Source organism: Elephas maximus, chromosome 1 (genome assembly GCF_024166365.1).
Source record: "Elephas maximus indicus isolate mEleMax1 chromosome 1, mEleMax1 primary haplotype, whole genome shotgun sequence".
Taxonomy (NCBI): domain Eukaryota; kingdom Metazoa; phylum Chordata; class Mammalia; order Proboscidea; family Elephantidae; genus Elephas; species Elephas maximus.
The window spans coordinates 193536975-193555732 of record NC_064819.1 but is presented as its reverse complement, the minus strand read 5'-3'; the positions used below and the strand labels follow the sequence as shown (position 1 = coordinate 193555732).

General features: G+C 39.2%; 1 protein-coding gene across 4 annotated transcripts in view; it reads right to left on the bottom strand.

Moving 5' to 3' along the window:
• NCOA7 (nuclear receptor coactivator 7) overlaps positions 1–18758 on the bottom strand; it is a 189689-nt gene that overhangs the window by 145278 nt on the left and 25653 nt on the right. For all 4 annotated transcript variants that reach the window (XM_049900261.1, XM_049900250.1, XM_049900276.1 and 1 more), the window contains exon 2: positions 15070–15184. In XM_049900261.1, coding sequence (XP_049756218.1) covers positions 15070–15119 — 50 coding nt within the window. In that variant the 5' untranslated portion in view covers positions 15120–15184. The remainder of the gene's footprint in view (positions 1–15069; positions 15185–18758) is intronic.

The window sequence follows — 18758 nt, the reverse complement described above, 5'->3', positions numbered from 1 at the left end:
TTCCTCTTTCTGCTGACCCTCTACTTTGCCAATCATGATGTCCTTCTCTAGGGACTGGTCCCAACTGATAATATGTCCAAAGTATGTGAAACAAAGTTTCGTTATCCTCACTTCTGAGGAGCATTCTCATTGTATTTCTTCCAAGACAGACCTGTTTGTTCTTCTAGCAATCCATGGTATACACAATATTCTTCACAACACCATAACCGGAATTCTTCAATTCTTCTTTGGTCTTCCTTAATCATTGGCCAGCTTTTGCATGCACACGAGGTGACTGAAAATACCGCAGCTTGGGTCAGGTGCACCGTGGCTTGAGTCAGGCACACGTTAGCCCTCCAAGTGACATCTTTACTTTTCAACACTTTAAAGAGGTCTTTTGCAGCAGATTTGCCCAATGAAATTCGTCATTTAGGCAACATGTTTTATATTAAATTTCAGTAGCGCTTATTGTGGAAAGGACGATTCCAAACACTATATATTTTAATTCATTCAACCCTCATAGCAATCTTATAAGGTGGGTACTATTATTATTTCCATATAGAGAAAAGAAAACCATACCCAAGGTCACACAGCTGATAAGTAGTTCTATAGGGAAGAAACCTGCAGAAGCCAAAAAGCAAAAGTTGCTCATGCTGCATACCCACAATAATTCCATCTGGTGGTTTTCTTAGGTTACAGCTGTACTGGGTTTCTCTCTCTAGGCTCTGGGACAGTCCAGATCAATCTGGGATTTTAGGTTGAACAAAAAGACATGCTTGATACTGACCCCTGAAATTAGTGTTATTCTGACACATTACAGTGAACTGTGGGAAAGTATATTTAGAGAACTGGCACTTTATGTGAGGCTGTCTTTGGACAATTGGTTAGTATGTTTTAGGGCAATAAATTTCAAATAAATTCATTTTTCAATGATGAAAAATAACCTTACTCCCAGAATACTAACCACCAAAGAATCCTCTAAGTCAATGAGTCATTTTCAAACTTTTTTGATCATAGTCCCCAATAAAAAATTATTTAAAATTGTGATTCAATATATACATACTTATATTTAAAACATAATTTTCATAAAATTTATTTATCTTGACTACAACATACTCTGATATTTTTTATTTCAGTCCAGTCTAGTCTAATCTATTCCGTTCTATTCCATTCAAAAAAAGTGCTAACTGCTATACAATAAATTGACTTCATGATGCCCTCATGGGTAGTGGTCTACAGCTTGAAAAAACAATGGTGTGCATGGAATCAAATCAAGTAGCTCAGTCTGTTCCTTAAAATGAAGCAAAACGCATGAATCTAAACTGTTAATAGCTAAATGTCTTAAAGCCTTCATTTTAAATCTCTACAAAAAAGTTAATGATTTCCTGAAAACATTAACAGATCAAACTTGACCCATGGATGTTCCACGACAAGTAAAGAATGACAAGCAATGTGTAAATGTTCCCTTAAGAATTCAACTTCAACCAAGTAGACAGGAAAAATAAGCCTGAAACAACATGCCAAGAGTTTAAATGGCAATTAGTAATTACTTCAAATAAGGCACCAGCAGCTTTTCCACAGGAAATGGTTTTGAAAGGGAGTTTGAGTTTGCATATTTCTTAAGAATAATTGCTGAACGCTGAAAAAATTTTAGTGATAAAAATTAAGATTCACAAGCAGTTTATATTTCACCTTAGAGAAGCTGTTTTAAGTACTTGTCAACTGTTCACCAAATATTTAACAGTTTTTATATTTAGCCACTATTTAACAAGGCACATGAAAAGAGTACTGAACTGTTGCAGTCCCCACCCTCCAGAAGGTCCATTTGGAGGGAGATAAACTGTAAAAACATTAAGAAATATAAAAAAGACCTATAAAGATTATACATGAGGGTGTTCTTGGGAAGCACTGTGGATCACTACGAGCACACATCCTAAAAGCAGTAGCAGTCATCTAGGACGGTTCCTTGAAATTGAAATCAAATACGGTTTCCAGTAAAGTCAACTAAAACATTCCACTTCTGAACCCATATACAATTCTTCCTACTTATCACATGATGATGGTAAGAGCATGTTTTAATCTCCCTTTCAGATTAGGTAAAAATTATTACTTGATGAACAATTCTAATTCAACTCCAATTTCATTACACAAACCAGTTGTTGGTGAGGCAATTCCAATGCATGGTGACCTATACGGTCTTTCCTTAATGAAAGGATACCTTGGTTTTAAAAAACTATGAGGATTAGAAGATTTATACATGTTCATCAGGCTTCTCCTGGGTCAATAGCTACGTAAACTGAGAAAACATGGAATGAGGAAAAATAACCTGAGATAAAGACACAACAGACTGGGATTCAAGGCTCAGACTCTTCATTTAAAGGATAAGTGATTTGTGACAAGTTATTTAACCTCCTGAACCACAGATACAACATCTGTATTTATATTTACTCATATGGTCACTGTGAGAACAGAGTGGGAGAATGTATGTGAAAGCACTTTGTAAAGTACCAACAAATGCTATTATTAACTTTTATTAGAATAGAAGGCATAGTGACACTGATGGGATAAAACGACCAACTATTAAGAAGGTATAAAGGTAACATTTGTCAAACACTGAAAACTGTTCTCACTCATTGCTTTTCATGCGACTTAATTAAAACCTATGATATGACTGAATATCTGAATCCAACAATTGGCAATAATAAAGTTTCTCCTCAAATCTTGGACCAATAAGCCACATTATGATAAATGGAGAAAAGACTGAAGTTGTCAAGGATTTCATTTTACTTGGATCCACAATCAACACCCGTAGAAGCAGCAGTCAAGAAATCAAAAGACACACTGCATTGGGCAAATGTGCTGCAAAAGACCTCTTTAAAGTGTTGAAAAGCAAAGATGTCACCTTGAAGACTAAAGTGCGCCTGACCCAAGCCATGGTATTTTCAATCGCATTATATGCATGTGAAAGCTGGACAATGAATAAGGAAGACCAAAGAAGAACTGACGCCTTTGAATTGTGGTGCTGGTGAAGAATACTGATATATATACCACGGACTGCCAAAAGAATGAACAAATCTGTCTTGGAAGTACAACCAGGATGCTCCTCAGAAGCAAGGATGGCAAGGCTACCTCTTACATACTTTGGACACGTTGTCAGGAGGGATCAGTCCTTGGAGAAGGACATCATGCTTAGTAAAGTACAGGGAAAAGAGGAAGACCCTCGATGAGATGGACTGACACAGTGGCTCCAACAACGGGCTCAAGCATAACAATGATTGCGAGGATGGAGCAGGATAGGGCAGTGTTTGCTTCTGTGGTACAGAGGGTCGCTATGAGCCGGAACTGACTCGATGGCACCTAACAACCACCTCAAATCTTGGACACACTAAGAACAGTCCAATCTTCTCTAATGGCCCTTGGCCAGTAGGAATAAACAATCTACAGACTGTTAATTAAGGAAAGGGCGAGAGTTCATATCACACCACTCCACCCACATGGTATATTCATTCTCAGCATAGATATACCACGAAGAGATGGCTCTTTCCACAAAGGCTGCCTCTGGGGAACCAAAGAGGGGATGTGCTCCCCACTTCATCCTCAGTTAGTGCTGCACATCAGCCAGCCATGGTTCAGGTGACACCTTTCACAGGATCTTCAAATTTATTTCTGCATTCATTTCTATCATAGGCAATTACTCTTTTAGACAAGATGCAATTCTAGAGAGTACAGTGTATTCCTCTAACACAAAACCCTGACTTACACAGGTCAGGCATGCACTGACTACAAGTTCCCTATTGTCTTTGTCACTTAATACTCTGACATTAACCATACTATGGATGGATAAAGTTGACAAGAAATGTAGTATGGGACATCCTCAAAATATAAACAAGCTGTTTCTGAAAGGGGCACTTATAAGTCAGATGTTTAGAACCTAGGATTTGTTTTTCCAAATTAATTCACAACAGTGTTGTTGCTATGTACTGCCGAGTCAATCTCAACTAACAGCGACCCAACGCGACAAAGCAGACCACCAGGTCTTTTCTCTTGCAGGGGGGCTAGTGGACTCGAACCACCTACCTTTCAGTTAGCAGCCGAACACTTAACCATAGCATCACCAGGGCTCCTGGTATAACATTATAATTGACAAGAGTGTAAATTAAGTTGCCAGGAATGCCCATAGAAGTCTATTCAGCCCACACTGTAAGTAGCAGTAAGTCAGGGAACCTGTGTTTTACAGGTCCTGTTGTGTCACTAAGTTGTCACAGGGCCGTAGGCAACATTGCAGAGTATAAGATCTGGATGCAGAAGGACAGAGCCAAATTCAAATCCTGCCTCAACTACCTGCTGCGGAACCTCAGTGAAGTTATTAAACACATTTGAATCTAAATTTCCACTGCGGTCAAATCATATTTGGGGATGGAAACTGTTACATGTCACAGGTTTGGCATAAAGATAACCTGGATCAGTTTTCACAACGCTTTTTACATCAAGGCACTCACAGGAGAGGATAATACTTATATATCACTCTGGAGTTAAGATGCTGCTCACAGCTGAAGGTGAATAGTCTAGGGGCTCTGACCACCGCAGACCCTGCCTGGCTGCTTAGAAGGCTGTGGGAATCAGCAACACCAGTGGTGAAGCTCTGATTACCAGTTAACATATATAGGGTCGCTATGAGTAGAAATCGATTCGACGGCACTGGGTTTTATATGTAAAGTGCCTTGTCAAATAATTGACACTTTCGACTCATGGGCCTAAGGCCCAACTGTTAAAAGAAAGGTGCTTTAGATTACTCAAGGCTCTTTGGGCTATATAATTCCACTTCTTGATACTCCAGAACCTAATAGCTCATAAACAACGTCCCTTTGTGAAACTGCACGACGGTTCGAATTCGGAGTATTTTATAACTGCTCCCTCTTCCCTGATCTGAACAAGAGCAACTCGTAGGATGGTGGTAGGGTATCAACATGAGAATTCTTCTGGGGGAAGATGAAGGTGCAGGTAGGCAGAGAAGCTAAGGTGGGGAATGAATTGCTTTTAAAGCAATGCCCGAACATCTACTGTGCCAGGCACTTTGAATATATTACCTTCCTAGGCATCTTGGTTTCACTGTGTTTGAATGAGAAAGCGACAGTTTCCTATGCATAGTTAGTAAAAAGGCTATAGGGTGGGTTCAAGTATCAGTCTCCAGTTCCTCCTCCTTGAAGAACAGGTCAAACCTCAGTTAGTGTGGATAAAGGACCAGATCTGGCTCAGCCCTGGTCCTCCTCATTGTGTCCCATTTGGGCTTCGTCTCACTAATTTTGGCTGGGATGCTTCCTTCTTCAAAGCCATCTTATTAATGGGCTATTACTAGCCATCTTTAACAACTGAAGATATGGAGGATGAGGAAAGTCTGGAAAAAGTGCCCAAGGTCTTCAAACATTAGGCGTCCCGCTGATGGGTCAGAGGATGATGACTGCTATGGCAGAGGCTGGGAAAGGAAGTGGGGGAGGTGTCCGAGGAGTGGGGATGAAGGTCAGATAACGCTTACACTCTGTGGCTTTCATCACTGAGGGCGATGACAGAGGTGGTGGGGGTTCAGGAAAGGAAGACGAGGCAGAAAGAACAGCATCACCCCCATCTGTGCTGCATACTGCTGGCTCTGATGGGGGTGGGGAAGAAGAGAGTGCCTTGGTGGGTGCAGCAGTTCTGCTTTTCATGATAACCAGGGAAGAGTGTGGGAGGGGAGCCAGCAAGTCTAGGGCAGAGAGACCTACATGAACAACACACAGTGGGCTGATGAGTCTTCATCTCTCAATGTGCACTCACAGGCTCTCCCAGACCCTATTGGAGGTAAAAAGTACACATCTTACAAAACATTACTTTGAGATAACTAAAAATGTATTCTTGATGTCCTAAATAAATCCGTCATCTTGGAAAATATGCTTTTAAAGAATTTCAAACAGACAAACAAGCAGCATAAAGGAACGTACACAAAAATCACTAAATGGGTTCTAAATTCTGCAAAAGCCAAAAAAAAAAAAAAAGCTAAAATGAGCATGACCAACAAGAGCCCTGTGCGGCACTACTGAAGAAAATGCCTGCATTCTAACTACAAGGGGAGGGAAGAGGAAGCAGGGGCCATAATGATAATGATCACTTCAAAGAGTAGTACAAAGAGTACAATTTGCTTTAATCTGTGCTTTGTTTGGTTTTAAGACCTGTCAGGTATCAAAGAATTAATACACACGAATACAATGTACAAGGAGTCACTGGGTCACTGGGTGGCACAAGTTAAGCTGGAGGTTTAAGTCCACCCAGAAGCACCTCAGAAGAAAGGTCTTAGAATCTATTTTCAAAAAAATAACCCTCTGAAAACCCTGTGGTCACAGTTCTATTATGATACACATGGGTCTCTATGAATCAAAACTGACTCAACTGCAACTAGTTTGGTTCTGGATTATATAATGTACTAATTCTGTGTATATGAATTCTTTGCAAAGCACGGAAAAAAATCTCATCAATCATTTGAACTAGAATGAACAACTGGTACAAAACTACCCTGGAGATTCTGAAAACCGGGTGGGCCAAAGAGACAAGGCAGTCTGCTCCTGCTCTAACTCATTAAGGCTTATCCAGAATAAATCTATCTTATCTTAATGATGATGCCAAGACTCATTAACAGCCTGCCAAGACTCATTAACAGCCTTCGTTATGCAGATGACACAACCTTGCTTGCTGAAAGTGAAGAGGACTTGAAGCACTGATGAAGATCAAAGACTACAGTCTTCAGTATGGATTACACCTCAACATAAAGAAAACAAAAATCCTCACAACTGGAACAATAAGCAACATCATGATAAATGGAGAAAAGACTGAAGTTGTCAAAGATTTAATTTCACTTGGATCCATAATCAATACCCATGGAAGTAGCAGTCAAGAAATCAAACAACATATTGCATTGGGCAAATTGGCACCAAAAGATCTCTTTCAAGTGTTAAACAAGCAAAGACCCAAGCCATGATATTTTCAATAGCCTCATGCATGCACAAGCTAGACAATGAATAAGGAAGACCAAAGAAGAACTGATGCCTTTAAATTATGGTGTTGGCAAAGAATATTGAATATACCAGGGACTGCCAGAAGAACGAACAAGTCTGTCTTAGAAGAAATATAGCCAGAGTGCTCCTTGGAAGCGAGGATGGAGAGACGACTTCTCACATAATTTGGACAAATTATCTGGAGGGAACAGTCCCTGGAGGAGTTCATTATGCTTGGTAAGGTAGACAGTCGGCGAAAAAGAGGAAGATCTTTGGTGAGATGGACTGACACAGTGGCTACAATAATGGGCTCAAACATAACAACAACTGTGAGGATAGCGCGGGACCGGGCAGTGTTTCGTTCTGTTGTACACAGTCACTGTGAGTCAGAACCAACTTGACAGCACCTAACAATAACTGTGGTGATGGTGAATTAGCAACTTCTATTCCGAGTTACAGACATATTTCAAGATAAATTATGAGAAATGAAGGACTGAGTGATCCTCAAATTGCTGATTTTAACCCAAAATTATTCAAATAAGATTATATAAATTAGGATCCAAAACGGCTTTGATATTAACTTCAGAGAGACAGAGAGCAAGACAGAGCATGCCCACAGAAGAAACATCAACAAAACAGGTGGATATAAAGGATTATTTACCAAACACAGTCAAATAATGTTTATTTAACCACATGGTAAAAGAGCACACAAAGAAAATAGTGGCTATTTCCTGGGGAGGTAAAAGTGGGGCTGTAGAGCATAAAAGCAGTATTTAGGGTTTTAGATACAGATTGTGGTGCAGGCCCACCATCAGAAGAAATCTTCCTTTTGATTTCCTCTGAAGACCAGTAGAAATCTGTGGAAGGTGGTGCAATTTAGTTTATGGAAAACTGTGATTGCATCAATTTGGCCTTACCCTTGGCCTGAATTTACATTCCTCTCCAGAGATCTTGCTTGGACTACCCTTACGCACACCGCTCCAGAGAAATCTGCCCTGTGTTTCCAGAAACGGGCTTTCAAGTACTAAGTTCAGTTGCAGTTGTACTTTACAGTAAGCTTAGTCAGAAGACATTTAAAAAAGTGTATAATTTTGTCTGGTTCTTTTCTGATTATGGGTTGTTTTTTATTGTTTGTTTGTTTTATTTTTAATAGTATGACCACTTCTGGCTGCCATTCCTGACTGAACTATGAGTGTGTCTGTTCTCCCTCTCTCTTTCTCTTTCAATTACTTCCCAGTAACTGACCACTCTGACTTACTGTTTTAACAGCACAATTGATTTTTGCCTGGTCCTGCTGTCCCTATGCTCCCATGGTCACACTTTAGTGTTTTTGCGTATGTTTTTCTTTGCATTGTTAGAATACTTTCCAGAAGGGGTCAAGGTAAGCCTGACAATTTAATTTCACATTTCTGAGTTGAACAAACTATACTGTTCTTCCAGGACAGTTTTGACTTGTACTCATACATATTCTATGTTTTAACAATGTATGACAAATGACTAGAGTAGGTCTAGGGACTTGGTTCTTTATTTCTGAGTTGGGCAAGCCAAAACTACATCAGTTTAACGGGCTCTCCTTTCTCTACTTCTTAGAAACAAGAAGTTAACTTTGAGAAGGTTGTTCATGAACCACCTGTGACCCTTACTATTGGAGTCACTTTGGATTCAGGCTAAGAAGGCACTATAGTACTTAAAATCACTATGTTGAATATCCATAGGCAAAAACAGAAAAACAAAATAAATTCATCTGAACTCAAACCTCATGTAAAAATTAACTCAAAGTAAATCACAGACTTAAATATAATACGTAATACCACAAAACTTTTAGGAAAAACATCTTTAAGACCTAGGGCTAGGCCAAGAGTTGTAACACTTAACACCAAAAGCACAATCCATAAAAGGAAAAATTAGTAAATTAAATTGAGTTGCACCAAAATTAAACAATTTTGCTCTCCAAAAGACCCTGTTAGGAGGATAAGAAGACAAGCCAAGACTGGGAGAGATAATGCAAACACCACATCCAACAAAGAACTAGTATCTGGTATGTGTTAAGAACTCTCAAAACTCAGTAGTATAAAAAACAAAATCAAACAAATAAGTCAATCAGAAAATGGGCAAAAGACATGAACAGACATTTCACTAAGGAGGATATGGGCAAACGAGTCCATAAAAAGGTGTTCAACTTTATCAGCTATCAAGAAAATGCAAATTAAAACCACAATGAGATTATCACTACACACCTATCAGAATGGCTCCAATAAAAACAGTGATAACACAAATGTTGGCAAAGATGCGGAGAAACTGGTGAGAATGTAAAACAGTACAACCACTCTGGCAATTTCTTACAAAACTAAACATGCACTTACCATATATATGATCCAGCAATTGCACTCCTGGGCATGTATCACAGAGCAATGATAACTTATGTTCACACAAAAACCTGTACGCTAATGATCCTAGCAGCTTTATTAGTAACAGCCAGAAATGGAACAGCCCAAATGTCCTTCAATGAATGAATGTTTAACAAAAAACTGTGATATACCTATACAATGCAGTACTACTCAGTAATATAAAGGAACGAACTAGAGATACACGCAATAACTTTGACGCATCTCTAGGAAATTAGGAAGAGTAAAAAAAAGCCAATCTTAAAAGATTACATGCTGTATGATACCATTTATATAACATTCTGTAGGGTCGCTATGAGTCAGAATCAACTTGATGGCGTACAATGACAACATATAATATTCTTGAAATGATGCTTCCCCCACTTCCTGCCAGCCCCTGCTGCACAGCCATGGCTCCAGAGCCACCAGACCGAAGGTGCCCAGGTCCGCCTGACCCCAACTTGCCAGCTCCTGCTATGCCACCATTTTTTTTTCTTCTTTTATCTCTTTCTTTTCTTTCTCTTTCCCACCTAGCCCCGTCTGCCTCCTCCTCATCCTTCCCAAAGGCCCCTGGATCTGCCCAATCCCACTGCACGGCCCCTACTGTACCACCATTTTTTTCTCTCCTTTTTTCCTTCCTTTTCTTTCTTCCTCCCTCCCACCGATGTCAGTATGCCACCTCCCTCCCCTTCCCACCAGCCCCCACAGCACCACCACAGATGGAGTGCCACCAGCGCACCAACTTGCTACTGCCCCTGGTGTGCCTCGCTCCCACCCACCTGCTCCCAGTGCACCACCATTTTTTCTCCTTTTCTTTCCTACTTTTCTTTCCCTTCCCACCTAGCCCTGTACGCCACCTTGCTCCCCTTCCTGCTGACCCCTGGGTCTGCCCAGCCCCACCCACTGGCTCCTGTCATACTGCCTTTGTTTTTTCTTTCTTACTTTCTCTTTTCTTTTCTTTCTCCCTCCAACATTGGCCCTCCCTCCCTTTCCGCCAGCCCCACCACGCTGCTGCAACTAGAGTGTGCCCAGCACACAGGCCCACCGTTGCACCACACACGCACTGCTCCATCCCTCCTGCGACTTGACCAGCTGCTGAATGGTGGGAAGCAAGTCCATACCATTCATCATCGGACACTCTCACCCATCTGGTGAGGGACTGTGAACACCCCCTCACCACTAGACCAACATTAGGAAGCAGACAGCACCCGCCCAGTCTGCCCTTAGCTACTTACCAAACCAGTGTACAGCAAAGCAGGCTCACACTGGCTGCTGCTGTACTGTCTACCTGGATAAAGTGGTGAGAATTATCATGCCCATAGATGAGCAAGCAGCAAAGCACACCCAGCCTACCCGCCCACTCTGATATATCAAAACAAAAAAGCAGAATGAAAAAAATGAACATAAAATCAATAAAGAAAGAAAGTAATACCTAATGTCTAGAAGACAACAATACCAAAACATAAAAAAGCAAGACAAGATGGCTCCAGGAAGTGAACAAAATAAAGAATAAGACAACCTACAGAACAAGAAAAGGCAATGAAACTACCTAATATGCAATTCAAAAGACTAATACTTACAGCTCTTCGAGAGATTAGGAAAGAGATCAAGTAAAATACAGACAAAACTAAGGAAAAAATAGACAAACTCATACAAAACACAGGCAAAAATCAATGAGAACACAGCCAGAATCAAAGAAAACAAAGGCAAAGTGATAGACAACTTCATGCATATAATACAAGAACAAAATACCAAGACAGATAAATAATTAGAAATCATACAAAAGCTGCAACTAGAAATCCAAAAGAAAAGCAACAAAATTTCAGAAATGGACAACTCAATAGAAGGTTCTAGGAGCAAATCTGAAACAATACAAGGCAGAATCAGCAAGATTGAAGACAAATCCATGGATGCCACTTTGCTACAGGAAAAATCTGAGAAAATAATGACGAAAACCTAAGAATAATGTGGGACACATTAAAGAGCAAAAATCTGCACATGATCAGAGTTCCAGAACTGAGGGAGGAAATGGAAAACACAGAGAAGATTGCTGAAGGTCTGCTGGAAGGAAATTTCCCAAATATCATAAAAGATGAAAACCTGACCATCCAAGAAGCTCAATGAACCCCATGTAGGACAGGCCCCATAAGAAATAAATAAGATGACCTATTATAACTACACTTACCAAAACCAAAGACAAAGAAAGAATCCTGAGAGCAGGCTGAGAAAAATGAAAAGTCATTTACATAGAGGAAACAATAAGAACAAACTCTGATTACTCAGCAGAAACTATGCAGGCAAGAGGACAATGGGATGACATATATAAAACCTTGAAAGAAAAAAAACATCAACCAAGAATAATATATCCTGCAAAACTCTCTCTCAAACGCAATGGCAAAATTAGGATATTTCAAGAAATTAAGGGAACTTGTAAAAACAAAACCACACTTGTATGAAATATTAAAGGAAGTCATTCAGCTAGAGAACTAACAACATTAGACAACAACCAGAGTCTAGGACACGGGACAGCATCAGCCAGATACCAACCTAGATAAAGAATTCTCAATAACAAAACAAAGCAAAAAGACTTAAAACAGAAAAGCAGAGACATCAATCTGTACACGACAACAACATCAAAACAATAAAAGGGGGTATAAACAGTGTTTTTTTTAAACAGTGTATGTAGAACTCTCAAATGGAGAGGAAGTCAAGGCAATATCAAGAAATAAAAGACAGGTTCAACATTAGGGAGATAAGGGTAAATTTCAAGGTAATCAAAAAGAAAGTTAACAAATCTACTCATCAAAATAAAAAGAAGAAAATTTACAAACAAAAGAAACTCAGCACAGGAAAGTAACAGGAACAAACAGAACACCAGTGCCACAAAAAAAAAAAAAAAAAATGACAGCAATAAACTCATACCTATTAATAATCACACTGAATGTAAATGCACCCACAAAAAGACAGAGGGTGGCAGAATGGATAAAAGAGCTACAACCTAACAATATGCTGTCTACAAGACACATACCTTAGGCAAAAAGACATAAATATATTAAAAATAAAACAATGGAAAAAAATATATCAAGCAAACACTGACCAAAAAAGAGCGGGAGTGGCAATACTACTCTCAGATAAAATAGACTTACAGAAAAAATCCACCATAAAAGACAAAGTAGGACATTATATAATGATTAAAGGGACAATCAACCAAGAAGACATAACCTTAACAAATATCTATGTACCCAATGACTCTGAAGGGCTCCAAAATATATAAAACAAACTCCAACAGCACTGACAGGAGAAATTGACAGCTCGACCGTAATAGTAGGACCGTAATAGTAGGAGACTTCAACACACTACCCTCAGTAAAGCACAGAACATCTAGAAAGAAACTCAACAAAGATATAGAAGATCTACAGGCCAAAATCAACCAACTCGACCTCACAGGCATATACAGAACACTCTACCTAAGAGCAGCAAAGTATACATCGTTTTCCAACAGACACAAAACATTCTCCAGAACAGATCACATTTTAGGCCACAAAGCAACCCTCATACAATCCAGATACAGAAATAATACCAAGCATTCTCTCTGATCACAATGCTACAAAAACAGTAATCAATAACAGGAAGAGCAAGGAAAAAAAATCAAATATATGGAAACTGAATTACGCATTGCTTAAAAACAACTGAGTAACAGGAGAAATCAAAGAGGAAATAAAAAAATTCCTATAATCAAGTGAAAATGAAAACACATCATACCAAAACCACTGGGACTCAACAAAGGCAGTGCTCGGAGGTCAACTGATAGTAATAAACACACATGTCAAAAAGAATGGGCCAAAATCAAAATGCTGACCCTACAACACAGATAGAAAGCGAAAGGCAAAAGAAGCCCACAGGCACGAGAAGAAAGGAAATAATAGAGATTAGAGCACAAATAAATGAAACAGGAAACAGAAAAACAACAGAAAGAATCAACAAGAATAAATGTTGGTTCTTTGAGAAGATCAAAGAAAGCAACAAATCACTGGCCAAAACGACAAAAGAAAAACAGGAGGTGAAGCAAATAACCCAAATAAGAAATGAGGTGGAGGACATGTCAACAGATTCAAATGAAATAAAAGGTTAGCAGTCCGAATCCACCAGCTGCTTCTTGGAAACCCCATGGGGCAGTTCTATTCCATCTTATAGGGTCGCTATGAGTCGAAATTAATTAGAAGGCAATGGGTAAATACACACAAACATAAATAAGTGCATGGAAACCTGGTGAAATCTGAATAAGGTTGGTGAAATGTATCAATGTCAGTTTTCAAGTTGTGATATTATACTATACTTATGCAAAATGTCACCACTGGGGGAAACCAGGTGAAGGGTACAGGGGATCGCTTTATATTATTTCTTACAACTATACACAAATCTACAATTATCTCAAAATAAAAAGTTTTTAAAATCACTATGTAGTTCTTCCTTATTCTATCATATCTTTCTAATGTCTCTCCCATTAGAGTCCTAATTTCTTCCTTCCCCAAACAAATCTTGCTGCTCTTTGTAGTGCTAATAATGGAAAACATTTCACTATAATTAGTAGTTTAACTCTTGCATTTCTACAAACTCTAAAAAAAAAAAAATTCATGTGTTATTACTTTTTAATTGGAGCATGCCCCTGGGAGACAGCCTTGTATTTGAATAGTGACTCTCTCTACAAAAGGGACAAAATACTTGCTTCTCTGAGTCTTACTCTTTAAGTACGGATAAAGTAACCTTGTGAAAATAAGTAAAATAATAAATACAGCGCTTGGCACATAGTAGGTCCTTAAATGTTTGTTTCCTTCCTTTTCCTATTAACACCACAAAATTCATCTAAATTTCTGGATAACACCAGCAAAAAAAAAATTTGATTTTAGTCTCCAAGGTTTACATTTGGAAAAAAAAGCACACGTATCTTTAAAGAGCATAGACTAGGGGCTGGGAGGGTAGTGAGGTTGCATTCAGTTCTCAGGTATTTCAATTCAAAAGATCATAATGCATTTTAAGCCTAGCTTCTCCCTCTGAGTTTGAAAAGATTCCAGCTATCAAAACGATTTATGAATTTTCTGTGTATCATTCATTCTATTGTGATTAGAGTGGCTATAAATAGCAACCAATCCTATGCTACATTACTTTTATTCAAGTACCATCAAATGTATATATGTTGGATGAATTCAAGCCTTAATAAATACAAGCTCTCCAGTGATAGAATTTCATCTATTCTATCTAACCTACAAAAATAGTTTTTGGTAACGGACTCCCCACAAGGTGATAAGCTTTAGATAATGTGTCCTAGATTTTTAGGTGCTGCTCAGTCAAGCTTCAGAGCAGTAAGAGCTAAGTATTTAGGACTGAAAATTCAATTTATGTTACTCAAGGTGGGATTCCTGTGCAGTTCAGTGTATAATGACAGCTAGATTCCCTGAGCACCACTGGTCTGAAAAAACTGTCAAAGATAGAAAGAGAAGAACCAATTGTTATTCCTCTAATACAAATAAGAAAAAGACCAAAATAAGGATATTGAAGTTCTACTGGTTACCTACTTGGTATATGAACAGTCATGAAACACAAAATGCTAAGTAATACTTCAGAACAAAGTCCTTTTAAACACTTTTCTTAAAGTACTGATATAATTTTGCAAAATGAATGCTTACCGAGCAAAATAACTTTGTTTCCGTTCCTTCTTCTCTTCCTTGGTATCCATAATACACAATCAAAAGTGCAAAGTAAGTATTTGGAAAAGTCCTTTTGAATCAAAGCGTCATAACCCTAGAAAAAAAAACAAAACGACTGTAAATGAAGACATTTATAGTGGCCAATATGAAGAATTAAACCAGAGTGGAGCTACATGGCCCACAACAAATGGAGGATAAACTTTAACCAGGAAACACCGTCATGTGAGTCATATACAAAGTACAAATGCCTGGGAAAAAAAACTATAATTAGAATGCTGGTGTTAAACTATGAAGTAAAGGGCTGATAGAAAAAGACACTGAAGTATTTTCCTCACAATTATCAATTATTTTAAAATGTGCCAAAATGAAAACCCTCACTAACTTTGGAAGATTTTAGGCTAGATTTTTTTAAGATGCTATTTAAAAATTTTTTGAACTTATAATCTTTTCAAGCAATTAATTAATAATGAATGTGTTTCATATGGAAACCCTGGTGGCGTAGTAGTTAAGAGCTACAGCTGCTAACCAAAAGGATGGCAGTTTGAATCCATCAGGCGCTCCTTGGAAACTCTATGGAGCAGTTCTACTCTGTCCTAGAGGGTCGCTGTAAGTCAGAATCAACTCGACAGCAATCGGTTTGGTTTTGGGTTTTATGTTTCACGTATAATTATAAAAATATGGTCCAAGTGGTTTACAAGAATGTTCTTTTTCTGAAAATAAAAGTAACAAAAGCAGTCTATTTTATTTTTGGAAACATGCCAGCTAATACATCTCACTTGAACAAATGTGGAAATGACAGTACAAAAACTCAGGAGGCAATTCTCCAGAATGGGCTTTATATGCTTGCCTCTCCCTATTCCCATGCCTGGGACCCTCAGTTATACTTCCCAGTAACTATTTAAACCTAGAAAAAAAGGCTGTCACCAGATCAATCTTCCTCAAATACCATTTGCATCATACCACTCTCCTGCTCAAAATTTTTCAAAGAACAATCTAAATTTTCTGCAGAATATTAATACTTCCTAAAATCTCTCCTATTACCCTAAAGAGGAAAGAAAAATAGATTCAATCAAAATCATTAATTCATTTCAATTCAATAAATAACTCAGTTCAATAATATGTATTACATAAAAGTGTGATTACTTTTAAAAGATGTCACTTTGAGAACTAAAGTACGCCTGACTCAAACCATGGTAGTTTCAATTGCCTCATATGCATGCAAAAGCTAGACAATGAATAAGGAAGACTGAAGAAGAATGATGCATCTGAATTGTGGTGTTGGCAAAAATATTGAATATTCCATGGACTGCCAGAAGAATGAACAAATCTGTCTTGGAAGAAATATACCCAGAATGCTCCTCAGAGGACTGTGTGACAGGGTAATTGTGGCCCACTAAGAGGACTGGTCAGGTTTGCAATCCTGCTGGACATTTTATTGGGAGAGACCAGTCAAGGTGAACATCATGTCTGGTAAAGTGGAGGGTCAGAGAAAAAGAGAAAGACCCTCAATGAGATGGACTGACACAGTGGCTGCAACAATGGACTCAAACATACCAACAATTATGAGGATGGTGCAAGACTGGGCAGTGTTTCAATCTGATAAATGAGATAATTTCTACCCTACTGGATTTTACTGTTGGAGACAAACTTAGGATTTCAAGACTGTGGGACATGTATAGCCAGAGAGGAGGCACAGGATGCCACTGACCTAGAAGAAGAGCAGTTAGCCTCATGCAGAGCCCACCCTATGTGCCCTCCACAGGTCTGAAGGCTGAGTATAAGCTTCCCAGATAAGGAGGAAAAGGAAGCTGGCGCAGGTGAACAAAAGCAAAAAGACAAAATATTTTCCTGTTGCTCCAGGCAATGGTGGGAACTGAGGTTGAAGATTTGCGTAGGATCAGGATCATGGAAGACCTTACATGCTAAGGAAGACCTTGAAGATATGTATGTTAAGGAGCTTGAACTTAATCCGAGGATGTTATCTATGTATTATGCGCTGGCCACTCCTTTACTTCACCTATATTGAGACATCCCTAAGTGATCATGCTGAACCCAAAGGCAGCCATGACCAAGCTGATGACAGCTGGTTCACAAGATGAAACTTATTTTCCCATCTCTTATGTATATGAAAGGAAGCCACCAATGGGTTTTACATAAAGGAGTGTGTCATACTCGGACTGTGGAGAATGGGTTTGAGATGATTAAGAATAGGATGTGATAGACTCATTAGAAAGATTTTAAGTTAAAACTAGTTGAGAGGAAAGGGTCCAATCTTAGGCATGGAAAAGGAAGGAATGAAGAATGCCCTACAAGTTTCTGTTTCAGGGCCTGAGTGGACTGTGCTACCACAATAGGACACAATATACATGAAGAGGGTAGACTGTGTGTGGGAAGAGGATGGGGGTGTGGGGAGCAGAAGGAGATGAGAGGTCAGTTTTGGACATGTTGCCTTTGAGGTACCTGTGGAATAGTGAGCTGGAGACATTCACCAGACATCTGATTACCAATGTCTGAAGCACAGGCAAGCAGTGAGGGCTTGAGAAAAAGATTTAGAAATATTCAGCATATGGTTGTGGTTAAGAAAAGAAAAAATGAATAACGATGAGATCATCCTGGAAAAGTGACAACTATGCAAAAGGCCCTGTATGGAAACAATGGGGGATATAGTCTCAACTCTTACTGATTTACTTCTCCATTCCTGACATGGGCTCATCCCTTGCAGTGTAATGGATTGCTTTTTGTGTGGCTTTTCTAGCCATGGTCTTGTAATTCCTACCCAGGTGATTGGGTAGGACTGTGTGACAGGGTAACTGTGGCCCACTAAGGGGACTGGTCAGTTTTGCTATCCTGCTGGGCTTGAAATGAGCCACCCCAGAGATGGGAAAAAGGAGAGCCAACACCACCAAGGAAGAAGAGACCAGAAGAGAAACCGGCAGAAGCCAGCAGAAGAGACCCTCAGGAGATAGTACAGTGGGCTTCCTGGTCCACAAAGGGAGAAAGGTGAGTGCCTTTAGGCAGAGACTGAGGGCCAGGGAGAAGCCTACGCCTGACCCATGAATTTGGGTCTTGCCAGCCTCCTCAACCTCATGAGCCATTTCCTTTATACGGTTTGGTTCTTGAGTTAAGTGAGACGTTGCAGCAAATTAGCGAATTTAAAGACTGGAGGGAGAGTGCTGAGGGGAAAAGTAATAGTTCATCTTAGAGATGACGGAGTGGTAGAGCAGCTTAGAAAATTTGGGCATTTGGGGCATCTTTAACCTCGCCTCATAGGAATCAGCTTTGTGCTGATGATTATAAAAGAAATTATTTGTTTATCCTTCAAGGAGTTTACCATCTAGTCAGGGAAAATAAGATGTGTGCAAAGGGTGAATGTGTAGGGTAGTAACTTGAAGCCATCCAATGAATAATACTAAGAATCTAAAAGGCTCCAAGTTCAATTCCGATTGAGGTGATAATGTAAACTTTTCAAGGAAGGTAGGATTTCAATAGGTAAAGAGGAGAGTGAGGACATTAACTAGAGAAGGAATACCTCAACAAAGGTGTGGAAGTGTGGCAGACACATTCAGGGCACAGGAAGAAGGACAGAGTGGATACCAGGAAGGGAAAGGGAACTAACCTTTATGGCTGCCTACGATGTCATTTATTTCAACATATTTCTCATATGTTAT